This window comes from Phyllostomus discolor, chromosome 1, assembly GCF_004126475.2.
Source record: "Phyllostomus discolor isolate MPI-MPIP mPhyDis1 chromosome 1, mPhyDis1.pri.v3, whole genome shotgun sequence".
Taxonomy (NCBI): domain Eukaryota; kingdom Metazoa; phylum Chordata; class Mammalia; order Chiroptera; family Phyllostomidae; genus Phyllostomus; species Phyllostomus discolor.
This window is the reverse complement of record NC_040903.2, coordinates 113,326,777-113,341,082: the sequence shown is the minus strand read 5'-3', so window position 1 is coordinate 113,341,082 and position 14,306 is coordinate 113,326,777. Positions and strand designations below refer to the sequence as shown.

The 14,306-nt window shown below is 53.3% G+C and overlaps 1 protein-coding gene across 5 annotated transcripts in view; it reads left to right on the top strand.

Annotated features, from left to right (window-relative positions):
* The window catches only part of LINGO1 (leucine rich repeat and Ig domain containing 1), a 210,621-nt gene extending 197,435 nt beyond the window's left edge, over positions 1-13,186 (top strand). For all 5 annotated transcript variants that reach the window (XM_028507233.2, XM_036027590.1, XM_036027591.1 and 2 more), the window contains one exon: positions 10,422-13,186. In XM_028507233.2, the coding sequence (XP_028363034.1) occupies positions 10,434-12,278 (1,845 nt within the window). In that variant the 5' untranslated portion in view covers positions 10,422-10,433 and the 3' untranslated portion in view covers positions 12,279-13,186. The remainder of the gene's footprint in view (positions 1-10,421) is intronic.
* Positions 13,187-14,306: the final 1,120 nt, after the last annotated feature.

Sequence of the window (14,306 nt, the reverse complement as noted above, 5' to 3'; positions counted from 1 at the left end):
CAGTGGTCTGTCGTTTGGACACAACACAGTGTATTTTCTGTTCTTCTGTTGATGGGCATGTAGGTTGTTTTCCTTTTTGCTCTTACAAACAGTTCTGCTGTGAACATGCCTGTCCTGTCTCCTGAGGCATAGTCTCTGGGGCACAGAGCTGGGAGTGGAATTGCTGGGTTAGGGGACACATTTGCATTCACCTTTACTAGGAGTGTTTTCCAAATTGATAGGACCCTTATGTGTCCCCAGCAGGAGGCGATGCCCTCCTTCCTCCACACCTCCATCAGAACTCCTATGCTCAGATGTCTCCATTTTACTGATTGAATGAGTGTAAAATGGTAAACTTTGTGATCTTGATTTGCATTCCTGGAATTCAAGGTTTCTTGTGTATGGGGTTGAGATGGGTAGCAGCCAGTGTGTAACACATACTCACTAAGCAATTGTCCCGTTTGCACCTTGGTTTTCCCCAGTCAGGATGCTGTCTGTACAACCCCTGTTTTGAAGGATGGGCAAGGTCAGGGAGGACTCCTCAATGAAGTGGAGTGGAGGAGGGGCATTTAGAGTGAAAGGAACCCCAGTGGTAGTGTGCTCACCCCAGGATAGGCAGGAGTGGTCCTAGCTTGGGAGGTAGAGGGAGCCTGTGCTTCATTATTTCAATAAAACCTGGACCTAAAAACCTGGTCTCTGCACCCTGGCACATTGGTGAGTGCCCAAAAGAGTTTGAGGACTTGGGGAATGAACAGGATAGAACGAACAATATGCTTTTCTTCCTTCATTCGAACTCTGTGGGTGTCTTCCCTGATTACTCTTACCATTGAGTGACTTGAGGGGTGGCTGAACAAGCTGGTTCCTAGGCATTTTCAAGGCCCCCTATGAGGCCCTCAAGCCTCCTAACCACAGGGGCTGAGAAGGCCAGTGCTGACAAGGTGATTTGGAGTGGTTCCCTCTACCAGCCCGGTGGCTTTCCCTGCCTGGACAGGGGCCCCTGTCTAGGGGCTGGTTAGAGAGGAGTGACGAGGCTTGTGGAATAATTATGCTTATTTCATGTGACACCCAAATTGACTGCCTCCAGGGTGACATTAACAAGGCATTGTTCCTCATCTCCAACCTCTTATTACATGTTATTAGGGTGTGTGGTGTGTGTATTTTTCTTTTTTCTTTTTTTTTTTCCCATTTCAGGGAGTTAATCTCTCTCTGCCACCTCCTTTGCTTCCCTCTGCAGAGAACCTGCTGGCAGCTCCTGGGAAGGGTAGAACTTGGCCAGCAGCCTTCCCTGGCCTGGCCCAGCACAGGGCTGCAGGTGCACTTGGGGTCTGGCCATCCCTTCACTCGGATGCAGGATGGGAGTATTTCAGAGCTAAGAGGATGTGCTGAGGTATAGATCCCAGCAGAGGAGCCTTCCTGCAGTGTCCCTGATCCGTGGTTCATGATTGCATACCTCTCATGGCAGGCTGCTCACTAACTATTTACCAAGGCAGATCTTCTGTCTTGAACTTGACTTCTTACACTGGAGTCAAGTGTGGCCTACCTTGTGACTCTGCCCATAGGTCTTGGCTCTGCCCTTTTGGTCTGCACAGGACTCTTTACATCCTCTGCCTTGGGACACCCCTTAGAGATCTGCAGACATGCCAGTGCATGTCCTGGGTGTCTCAGGAACAGGAAGCTAGGTGATGGTATCAATTGTACCTGAGCAGAACACGGCATCCATATGTGTCTGCCAGTGGGGTTCATTGCCTCTTGGTACTGAGCTCAGTATACCAGGTTGGAAAAATGGGCTTAGGCAGGGGGGTTGGCCAGGATTCAGTTGAACAGGGAGGGCTTTGAAGAATCAGTGCCAGGAGAAGGACAAGAGTTTATAAATAACTCACTGGATCTTGGTTTGTGATGTATTGGGGAGTTGTTTTTAAACATTTTTCCCTTTTTGAGGTAGAAATAACCCAAACCTTCACCTGTTTCTGAGCAAGCCCCAGCCCTGAGCTGCTATGGGACATTAGACAGGTCTCTGATGCCTGTGGGCCTCTGATTCCTCACCTGTGTGATGATAGAGTTACCATGCCTTCGAGTCAGACAAGCCCAGTGATCTTGGGCAGGTGAGCTAACAGCCTGGAGCCTCAGTTTTCTTATCAGTAAAGTGGAGATAATGGTACCTCCCTCACAGGGTGTGTGGTGAGGATTGGTGGAGTGTTCTACAAAGCACTGAGTGTGTGTGTTCAACATAAATGTCTCTCCTCTCCCCTCTCCTTGAACTCTCTGCCCCTAGCCAGTGAGGGCGCTGTCAAATCTGCCACTTCCTCTTCTGAATGAGGAGCTTAGGGCCCAAGACATAAAGTCACTTGCCCATGATCATGCAGCTCAGCAGGTCTTTGAACCCGAAACAGGAAGAGGCAATACATGAGAGCAGTCAGGACTACCTTGGGTCTATCTGCCTGAGGCCTAATCCCAGTGCTGCCACTTACCATTGTGTGATTTTGGAGCGAGTTGTATCACCTCTGTGCTTCAGTTCTCTGATCTGTAGAAAGGAGATAATATACCAGTCTGATAGGATTAAACAAGTTCATGTTTGAGTTCATATTATGCTACCTGTGTGACCATAAGCAAGTTACAGAACTACTTTGTGTTGACGTTTTTCTTTTTTTCCATTTGCAAAGTTGGGGTGATAACAGGACCTACCTCAGCGGGTGTGGTGGGAGTAAATGAAACTTTATATGTAAAGTACTAAGAATGATGTCTGGCACACCAGGGCTCTCCAAATCTCACGTGGCTTCCACCACTCCCTTGAGCTCTCCCCTTCCCTGCATTGAGACTCTGAGGCTATGACTACCCCCTCTCCCAAATTCAAGCCTGTGGTCCTCCCATATGGTGTTGGCTGTTTCTAGATAAAGGAGCCCTGAGGTCTGGGACAGCTAGGACAGGGCCTCAGAAGGCCCCACAAAGGTGTGAGGGGATGAGTGGATATGGGGCAGGTGTTTCTGCCAGGTGCCTCCCAAGGGTCCACCGACCTGGACAGGGGATGGGGCCAGAGCCTTCAGGGATACCTTCTTGCCCCTTAGAGCCTGGATTGGTATCTCAGACACAGAGATAGGAGGGGAACTGTGGAGGTGCAGGACCTGGGTTTTTCTTGAGTTCCCTCAGGTCACCACATGGGTGCTTGCCTGCCCCCTTCAGTTCTGGGACAGCTCCAATCCAAGTTGAGGTGCCATTCACTCAGGTGGGCCCAGCACAGACAGCAAGGAAGCTTCCCAGACCAGTGGCCTCTCCTACCTTCCCCAGGCTACTTCCTAGCTCCCGGCTGGCCTCTCACCTTAGAACCACCTTGGGATAGGCAGGCCCAGAGTGATTCAGGACTCATTCAAGATTACACAACAGGGCAGGGGTGCACTGGCTGGAGACAAGGCCTGGGATGTGTAAGCCCAGTGCCCTTTGCTCACCCAAAGTGGCCTCCTCTACACCTTACCCAACCCCTGCTTCTCCCCACCAAGCTGACCACTCCTGGAGGGCAGAGCCTATATAGACAAGCCTTTACACACTAAAATACTTTGACAGTTAAAATTTTTTTAAATATTTTATTTATTTATTTTTAGAGAGGGAAAGGAGGGAGAAAGAGAGAGAGAGAGAAACATCAATGTGAGGTTGCTGGGGGTTATGGCCTGCAACCCAGGCATGTGCCCTGACTGGGAATCGAACCTGCGACACTTTGGTTTGCAGCCCGCGCTCAATCCATGGAGCTACGCCAGCCAGGACACAGTTAAAATTTATAGTTTATCCTGCAAATGTCCTGGAGCCATGGGCTGGCCAGAAGCCTGCACATCCTGAGATGGGCTGTGCTTTGGTGGGATGAGTGGTGAGGCAGGCAGGGGCATTCCTCCCTCAAGTGCAGAGCACCAGGTTCATGCAGGACACCAGGTTCGTGCCCAGGGCCACACAAGGAGCAGCTGCAAAAGCTGGTGGGAAGCGGGTGGGAACTGGTGGCTGCCCTAGCAAACAGGCAGGCAGCCCCACATGCCCGGTCAGACCCTCCAGACTGGCCCCAGCCAAGAGGCCAGGTGAGAACCTTTGGGAGACGATTGAGTTTCCAAGTGTACCTAAGAAGGGGGCTGGTGGCTCTGGGCCAGGGAGGGTGGAGAATGTTGGGAGGAGTGGCAGTGGGCACACACAGCAACACTGGCCTCACTCACGCAAGGGTGGGGGTGCGGTGGGGAGCAACTCTTTGCCAGAACCAAGAGCAAGAGGAAAATAAAGAACGATACACGACAAAGGACATGATCTCAGTTTTCCTCTGGGTTAATGGTTCTGTCCCTGTAAAGGGCAGCTGGAGGAGGAAGAGCATGAAGAGAGAGGGGGATGGCAAAGGCGAGCAGACCTGTGCACAAACATGTCCTTCTTGGGACTGAGCTCCCCCATTAGCAGCTCATACCTTAGATCAGGATTAGCCATTCACACCTCAGCAGGGATCAGCCCTAGAAAGCCCTAATGGAGTATACTGGTCCTGTCAGGGTTGGGGTGGGAGAGATTAAGTAGGAATCTCTGGATGCTCTCACATGGACCAGGCCAATCACGACCACCCCACACACCTTTGGTCTCACTGTTCCCTCTGTCCAAATGCCCTCTTGCTTGGCCTGTGGAGGTGTGTTTGAGTTCAGCATGAGCTCATGCGACACCTCCTCCGTGAAGCCTCTGTGGAGGGCCTCATCTGGGATCAGAGCTGCTCTGGGAGCTGTCCCAGCAGTTGTTGGATGGGCTGTCTTTGCACTGGGAAGATTGCCTAGGGGTGCTGAGCTGTATCAGCCCAAGCTGGGGTGGGGTTGCTGAAGCTCCAACCAAGGGAGGAAGAGAGAGGTAAACACACCAGCAGTGCGGGCAGAAGGAATGTCTTCCTGGGGGTTTGAGAGGAGCTGCATGGGAGAACAGACCCATGAGGTGGATTCTGAAGGCCAAGTGAGACATCGATCTCCAGGCACCTCACAGTGGGAGAAGGGGCCATTGAGGTCTTTTGAGACAGGCCTCACCCCACCCTCCCTCCACCCCACAGCCGTGGCTGCCTGTGAGCAGATACGCTCTCCACTAACACACTTGACAATTTCATGAAATGGATCCAGTCACTTTGTGCCCTGGAGCCGAAGGCAAAGAAGGGACCTCAGGCAGGCAGGCGGAGGTCCCTCTGGTAAATCATTAGGAATCTGCCTCTGTTCTTTAGTGACCCAGCATGAGTCCCTTCCCTATCCCAAATAATCAAGCCTGCTTTGTGGGGTGTCAGTGAGAACAGGATGTGTTAAGTGGCCAGGGCTTTCGATAGGCAACACAAGCAGGAGATGCTCAGAAAATGGCAGTTGAATCTGTAGGGTGAGCTCTCGCTCTGTCTTTCCCAGACTCCTGCTGCCCTTCCAGGCCCTCAGCCCGCACTATCTGTCTTTTCCCGCTGCTTCTCTGCCTTTCGCTTCCATTCCCTTTCTCTCCTGCTTGCCCATTGTGTGTCTTTCCATTTCTGTCGCCACCCCCTCTCCTGTTCTCCTGGTCATTTCTTGGTGGCAGAGCTGGGGAGGGCCCTAGGCTGTCTTTCAGGAGCCCTCAGCCCCACTTCCCAGGCCTAGCACCCCTCTTCATCCATCTTTACTCCCTCCTGCTGCAGACTCTGTCACAGGGTGTCAGGACAAGATGAGATCTCATATACTTGCCTCACTGCCAGGCTGAGAACCCAGAGGCCCTGGAGTCCCCAGGGCTCCAGGGATGGCAGTGGCACCTCCCCACCAGGGATCTCATATCTCTGTGTGCTGGGGATCCCTGTGGTCCCTGAGTAATGCTGAGTGGGAACACCACCAAATATTGATACTAGAAACCTAAAATAACTAAACTTTCTACCCTCTGCTGCAGCCAACCCCAAATTAGGTGAGATTCTCGCATATAGTAGGCACAGGAGAAGGGTATGGTGGAAAAACACTGAAAAAATTCAGTGTGTACAACATACCATTTTCAGGTAGTTAGGGAAAGGCTTTTGTCAGGTCCCAGGGTGCTTACTTGTAGCTATCAAAGATAGTGCCTTCCTTCAGCCCTCTGACATACCTGCCCTGCAGGTCTGGCCTGTATGTCTGAAAGAATCACAGCTGCACACCAGGCAGCTCTTAGACCAGGCAACTGGACCAGAAAGAGCAGAGCTCTGCTGCCTCCTAACTTTGTGGCCTAGGCCTAAGGCAAATGAATTCCCTTTTGGAAGTCTCGGTTATTCTCATCTGTAAAATGGGTAAGAAGCACTTCTTTTGAATGCTGGTATGAGGGTTTCTGAGACCCTGTATAAAGCCTGTGGGCTGGGTGCATGGAAGAGACACACCCCTGACCCCAGGAGCATCCAGATACTGCCAAATGAGATAGAATCGCCCTTGACCTTCCTCAGTGATTCTATAAGTCCACCCACAGGTGATCTCATGCCCCTTCTATCTCCCCCAGTTGCCCTTTCACACCCTGAGCCCCAGAGGAGACAGCCACAATGTGAGTGCCCTCAAACAGGTCCTTCTAGTTCCAGTGGAACTGCAGTTGGAGCCTGAGCGCCCACCCCTTCTAGTCCCCCAACCACATTTGAGGATGTTGACTGTCCAGCTGGAGAAAGTCTAGTTTCATTGTGGGTTTTCTCAGGGACCCTGGAATCTAGCCTTTCACTACACAGTAGAGGAAAATAGACTAGAGAGGACAGGCAATTACCCTGGTCACAGCAGAGTGGCTGGTATAGGAAGCAGCTGAGCTGGCCATATCTGCCCTAGGATATGTGTGAGGGTGTGATGGTGGCAGCACAGGTCTGATGGGGGTGACAGGCAGCCCCAGGGCCCTGGGACTGAAAGGACTCAGCCTGCTGTGGGTCTGAGCATTGTGTCCCAGCACGGCTCTCCTCTGCCTGCCCCCTGGCCTGCCTTCTGTGTTTATTTCCTGTGTGTTTATTGGTTCAATTTTTAAACTCTTGCCTTTGTGGAAAGCCCTTCAGGGGGCAAGGGTCCAAAATAAAACATGATCGAAATGCATAAAACACTTCTCCTTGGCAATTTCAAGAGTGACCTGAAGGATTAATGGTGCCAGGATGGCAGGAGCACATTGCCCACTTAGCAGTTTGGTGGCCCCTCAGACATGACCCTGCCAGCATCCCTAGGTGACAGGGACCTCATGGGCATGCTGTGGTACTGCTGTGTCAGGTTGGGCAAGCACCTTTGCCTCTCCGGGCCTCAGTTTCCCCACCTTTCATGACAGCCCCATGTAAAAAGTGAGGGGAGGCAGTTCACAGGATGTGCCCTTCTGAAGCTATTCTGGGCCTGCAGAACAAGGCCCTGCGGTCTCACTGCCAGACCCAAGGGTGGCAGCCACACAGGGCAACACCGACCAACTTTCTCCTACCAACATGTTTGAATTCCCTGGGCCTCTCATTGCTCAGCTTCCTGCTCAAGTCAGCTCCATCAGAGGGACTTCAACTCCTGTAAAATCTCAGGCACACCCTTCCTTCCGAAGCACATTCACTGGGGTCTGCATGTGCCACTCCTTGGTCTGAGGCTGTACCACACTATTGGTCCTTACACACCTCAACTTCTAGCAGGTGAGATGCACCCATGACTGCCTGATCCGCAGCTGAACACCCAGAACAGGTGCGGGCCCGAGAGTTCAGGCTATGGAGCATAGTCCATCTTGGCTCGTGTCACCAGGAAGGTCTTGCCTTCAGTTGTTAATCAGGATTTTGTGTCCTTCTTTTCGGGCTGACTTGCCCTCTTTAGTTTTATCTTTTTATCATCTCACTGCTTAACTTTTCTGTTACTTGGCTCAAGTCATTTTTAGATGTGTGCTATGTGTCGGTTACATAATATCAACACTAATAAATGTGAGGTGCTTCAGTGTTGTAGGCAGGAGATGATTTCTGACTGAGTAGGTCGAGGATGGCTTGATGAAGGAGGCGGCCTGTGGGGTGGAAGGTCACAAAGGCTGCTGGAGCAGGAGGCTGGGAGAGTTCCCCAAACAGAGATGGCTTCAAGGCAGGAATGTGAGGAGCTGGGCAGAGTGAGATAGAATCATTTGGCAGAGTGGTGGGAAAGGTAGGTTGAGGCTAGGTGGCGGAGGCTTCAAATACCAGATTCTTGCCTGTGTGAGGGGCTTACCAACATCTCAGGTGGCCTGTGACCTTGCTAGCCCCCTCTAATGTCTTAGTGTCCTCTCCATCAGCTCCCACCCTGCCCACCAACCCAACTCCTAGCTGGGTGCTTAAAGTCCTGTTTTCCTCTGCAGGTCCTCAGCCTTATACCTGCACAGGCTTCAGCCGCTAGCCCAGTTACTTATTGATCACTGTCAGATGTTTGCTTTTCTGGTGGGTCCCTGGAGCGTGTGTGACTATGGAAAATGGCCAGGTGTGGGTGGAGTGGGGAAGGATGAAGCAAAGAAGAATCTGGAGAGGATGAGGGTGGCTGAAGGGGTGGGGGTGGACAAAGCCTTTGGGGATGACAAAATCTTGCAGTTCCATCACATGTCAGTGACAGCCAGAGTCCTTCCTGGTTAATCAGTCATTTAGTCAATATATAGCCAGGGAGTACCTGTCAGTCCTGAGAAGCCACTGGAACATTGGAAAGCATGTGGCTCTGCTGGAGTCAGACAGACCAGAGCTCTGGTCTGAAGCCCTCCCTTGTATGGGCTGGGTATTCTTGGGCAACCACAAGCCCCTCATGCCTCAGTTGCCTTAAGGGTTGAAGTATGGATGACAAGAACTGTGGCCTTGAAAGTGGAAACTGCACAGGTGTAGGGAGAGGCTGGAAGGGGTGGGGAAGGGGCCTGAGCTGGGACAGAGAGGTGGGCTCTCCCAGCCTGGGCTTCCCCTTCCTGTAGTGAGCCCTCCTCAGGGTCACAATATGGGGTATATGAATGGGCGGCAGAGCCCCAGGGTGCACAGCTGGGATAGGTGGATCTTCGAGACACCAGCAGTGGGAGGGCTGCAGCTCAGCTCCCAGAGGCCATCTTGTCCACGCCCTGGAGTTTGGAGAGATCCAGACTAGCCCTCCCAGTTCCTTCCTTACCTTGTGGGGCCCATATCTCAGGTGGTGGAACAGAGGAGGGAAGGAGACGATGGGGACACCATGTTGGTACAAGTGTGAGCAAGTGGCCTCTTCTGAACACAGGCTGAGAGACAGTAATGGGGAGCTAGCTTCACACACCCCCATTCCTTCCACCTGCAGCCTGTGCTCAAGCTGGGCCCTGGCACCATCATCCTTGTCACCACCACCTAAGTCCTGCATGTTCTTCAGGGCCCAGCTGTGATAAACCTCATATCCACAGAGCCACAGTGTGGACCAACCCCTCCAGGCTGCCCATGCCATCCAGGGCTTTGGAGGTCTGACTGCCTCCCTCAGACTAGCAGCTGCACAGAACTTGGCACTAGGATGAAGGTGATTGAAATCCCCAAGGACAGGGCAATGAAGGCTTGAGGGTCCTTGGAGTGGAGCATGCTTCCTACTGGGGATCAGAAAAAGCTTCCCAGAGCACGAGGCATTAAATTAGGCCCAGAAGCTGAAGTTGCAAATAGGCAGGACACGGCATTCCAAGAGGATGGAAGTGCAGGAGCCAAGGCCAGGAGAACTCACTCCCTGAGTCCTGCAGCCAGGAGCCCGGTGGGCCACTGTGGGGACTCAGAGGGTGAGGAGAGTTGGAGAGACTCTGTGGGGATGCTTTAGGCCTGGGTCCCAGCTTTCTGGGTGGGAGTGCTCTCCACTGATCTAGAAACTCTACTGGGGAGCAGATTCATGAACACTGACAAGTACTGCTAGGTTTGCTGATCACACAGAATTGGGGCTGTGGTGTCTGTACCTGGGGTGTCTGGGGCTACAGGCTGTGAGGTGGATCCCCAGCAACTTCAGAAGCCCTTGCCCACAGACTAGGGACCAGTCATGCTCCGCTTCAAACTGTTCCCAGAGACCTCAGCCTTGAGCCCCTTTGGTCTCTCTGTGAGCCCCAAGGACAGTTCAGCAAGCCTGGCTTTAATCTCTGATGAGCACTGGGGGAAGTACTGGCTCAGGATGCAGAGAGTGAGGAGGGCAGTGCATGGTGCGTGCCTGGAGTCACACACCTATAAGACATAAAATGTAAAGGAAGTGGGTGTAGCCTTTGGGGCCAATACCAGGCTCCTCTGGAACCCCCTTGATTCCAGAGATGCTGGGAGGACCCGTCAGGAAAGCTCTGGGCAGGTAAGTGGTGGTGAGGAAGCAGCATAGGGTAGCAGGAGTTTCCCTTCTCCCCCAGGCATCTGAACCTCACTGTGGGGTCCCAGTCAGGTGTCATATGCCACTCTAGCTTCTCGCCTGTCTATCTGAGACAGGGACATTCTGATGGGGTAGGACGGTGGTGGGGCACAGAGGGCTCAGGGTGGAGTCCAGCCAGATATCCTCTAACTGCCCCTTCTGTCCTGTGCTTGCTCTGGGCTATAGGTAAGCAAGAGGATGCTGACAGGGGGCGAGAGGAGCATGCCCAGCCCCCTCCTGGCCTGCTGGCAGCCCATCCTCCTGTTGGTGCTGGGCTCAGTGCTGTCAGGCTCAGCCACAGGCTGTCCACCCCGCTGCGAGTGCTCTGCCCAGGACCGTGCGGTGCTCTGCCACCGCAAGCGCTTTGTGGCTGTGCCTGAGGGCATCCCCACCGAGACCCGTCTGCTGGACCTGGGCAAGAACCGCATCAAAACGCTCAATCAGGATGAGTTTGCCAGCTTCCCGCACCTGGAGGAGCTGGAGCTCAATGAAAACATCGTGAGCACTGTGGAGCCTGGCGCCTTCAACAACCTCTTCAACCTCCGAACACTGGGGCTCCGCAGCAACCGTCTGAAGCTCATCCCCCTGGGCGTCTTCACTGGCCTCAGTAACCTGACCAAGCTGGACATCAGCGAGAATAAGATCGTCATCCTGCTGGACTACATGTTCCAGGACCTGTACAACCTCAAGGCGCTGGAGGTCGGTGACAATGACCTAGTCTATATATCCCACCGCGCCTTCAGTGGCCTCAACAGCCTAGAGCAGCTGACACTGGAGAAATGCAACCTGACTTCCATCCCCACCGAGGCACTGTCCCACCTGCACAGTCTCATTGTCCTGAGGCTTCGGCACCTCAACATCAATGCCATCCGGGACTATTCCTTCAAGAGGTTGTACCGGCTCAAGGTCTTGGAGATCTCCCACTGGCCATACTTGGACACCATGACACCCAACTGCCTCTATGGTCTCAACCTGACATCCCTGTCCATCACACACTGCAATCTGACTGCTGTGCCCTACCTGGCTGTGCGTCACCTGGTCTATCTCCGCTTCCTCAACCTCTCCTACAATCCCATCAGCACCATTGAGGGCTCCATGTTGCATGAGCTGCTACGGCTGCAGGAGATCCAGCTGGTGGGTGGGCAGCTGGCTGTGGTGGAGCCCTATGCCTTTCGTGGCCTCAACCACCTGCGTGTGCTCAACGTCTCTGGCAACCAGCTGACTACACTGGAGGAGTCCGCCTTCCACTCAGTGGGCAACCTGGAGACGCTCATCCTGGACTCTAACCCGCTGGCCTGTGATTGCCGTCTCCTGTGGGTGTTCCGGCGCCGCTGGCGGCTCAATTTCAACAGGCAGCAGCCCACATGTGCCACACCTGAGTTCGTCCAGGGCAAGGAGTTCAAGGATTTCCCTGATGTGCTCCTGCCCAACTACTTCACCTGCCGCCGTGCTCGCATCCGGGACCGCAAGGCCCAACAGGTATTTGTGGATGAGGGTCACACGGTGCAGTTTGTGTGTCGGGCAGATGGTGATCCGCCGCCCACCATCCTCTGGCTATCGCCTCGCAAGCACCTGGTCTCTGCCAAGAGCAATGGGCGGCTCACAGTCTTCCCTGATGGCACACTGGAGGTGCGCTATGCCCAGGTGCAGGACAATGGCACATACCTGTGCATTGCAGCCAACGCAGGTGGCAACGACTCCATGCCCGCTCATCTGCATGTGCGCAGCTACTCGCCCGACTGGCCCCATCAGCCCAACAAGACCTTCGCCTTTATCTCCAACCAGCCAGGCGAGGGAGAGGCCAACAGCACCCGAGCCACCGTGCCTTTCCCCTTCGACATCAAGACCCTTATTATCGCCACCACCATGGGCTTCATCTCCTTCCTGGGCGTCGTACTTTTCTGCCTGGTGCTGCTATTCCTCTGGAGCCGGGGCAAGGGCAACACGAAACACAACATCGAAATTGAGTACGTGCCACGCAAGTCAGATGTGGGCATCAGCTCCACCGATGCACCCCGAAAGTTCAACATGAAGATGATATGAGCATGGGGTAGGGCTTCCTCCCTAGCTCCGTGCCACCCGTCCCTGGCCCCCACTCCTGCCCTGGGCTGCCCCACTGGCCCTCACTGCCTCCCATCTCTCCACCAGGACCTCAGAAGCCTGGGCCTGGGGAACCCAATGCACAGGGCCACACATGGACATACTAGAGTCGGAAACTGATGGAGCAACATGCAGAAGTCAGTAATCCAATTTAAAAAGTTACAAACTTCCTCTGTAACTTGGGTTTCAATAATTATGGATTTTTATGAAAACTTGAAATAATAAAAAGAAAAAAACTATTTCTATAGCTAGTCGGAATGCAAACTTTTGACATCCTGATACTCTAGGGTCCTCTTCCAACTCAGTTTCTAGTTTTTATCTTCCTCCTTTTCCTCCTTTCTCTTCTCTCCCCCTGTGGGGAGGGATAACTCAGGAAAATGGGAAAGGAGGTTTCAGCCTCATGCACCTGCCCACCCTGCCGGGGCAGCCTCCTGTAGGAGCAGGCAGAGTGGCAGTTGTGGGCTCACCTCCCATCTGGCTGTTTGCTGGGAGCGGGTGGAGGGGACAGGGCTGCCAGATGGGGGCAGAGCTGTCTGCTGAGCTGCCAGGGTTCAGAGGCCTGGTCGGGTGTGGCTGATACTCTGGACAGGAACTGGGGTCCTCCTGGAGGACAACATAGTCAGCCGGGAAAGCCAGGGGCAGGGACAAGGCCTAACTTCTAGTCCCAGCTGTGCCACTGACTTGCTGCGCAGCCACAGACAGGTCATTGACCCTCAGTCTCCACATCTGTACAAATGGAAGCATTATTCCCTGCCCTGCCTACCTCACAGGGCTGTTGTGAGGAATTGATGAGATGTATGTGAAACATTTTGTAACCTGTAAAGTGCTGTGCACACATGTGGGTGACTGTTCTCATTATGGTCATTATTATGTCACGGCGGGGGACGGGCCTCATGAAGGGATCTCCATGGGGTCAGGTTGAGGGCGGGCTAGGGGAGAGCCTGCTCAGGGACTTCCAGAAGCTCCTGTCAGGGCAATGGCCAAAAGCATTGGCCAGATTAACTAGGCTTTAGACCCACAGGGGTGTCCTAAGGCTCATGATCATCATGACTTCAACCACCTCTGTTCTGGGGTCCCCCCAGGCAGAATACCCTTGTAGCTTTGACTTGGACCTATCCAGGGGTTGGGAACATCAACTCTTTTCACAAGCATTTATTGTCTGCCATATGCCACTTATGGGCATGTAGAGTGCCCAGTCTTTGGGGAGGGGGAAGCAGTTCTGGGGCTGACCTTGGGACTTCCCAGACCCAGGTCATCACCCCAACTTTGTGCCATCTTTCACCAGGCCATACTCCAAGCCCACCCTGGGCTGTGAAGGGTTCTGAATTGAGATCCACCTGCACATAAGCTGACTAGGAAGGGCAGACGTGGCCCTACCCATTCACACCAAACCTCAACGCTCCAAACTCAGCCCTGGAAAGGAATACCCTATCTGGGGAAGAAACATATGGGGGTCTCCAATCTCTGGGGTCCCCAACCTCTGGACTGCAGACCGGTACCAGTCTGTGCCTCCTAGGAGCTGGACCAGACAGCAGAAGGTGAGCTTGAATGTAACGTGCTTGAATCATCCTTAAACCATCCTCCCCACCCCAGTCTGTGGAAAAATTGTCTTCCATGAAATTGGTCCCTGGTACCAAAAAGGTTGGGGACTGCTGCCCTGGATGACAGAAGTGCCAAGAGTCAGGCAGGTCCCCTTGTCACCTGATCATACGTCTCTGAGGCTCTGGGTCTGGTCTGAGTGACCTCCTTCTCTAACACTTACTAGCCACTTGGGATTATTGCTTAACCTTTCAGATCTCGATCTTCCTATCTGTAACAAAGGTGGTCGTATGTACTTTGGGTTGTTAGGAGATTAAACAAGGGAGCATAGGTACATTTGTTGATTGGTGGAATGCCTTGCATTCAAGAAGCCTTCCTCCAGTGGTGAGGATGAAGATTGCTGTTGAGTCCAACCCTGGTACAGATGCAAAG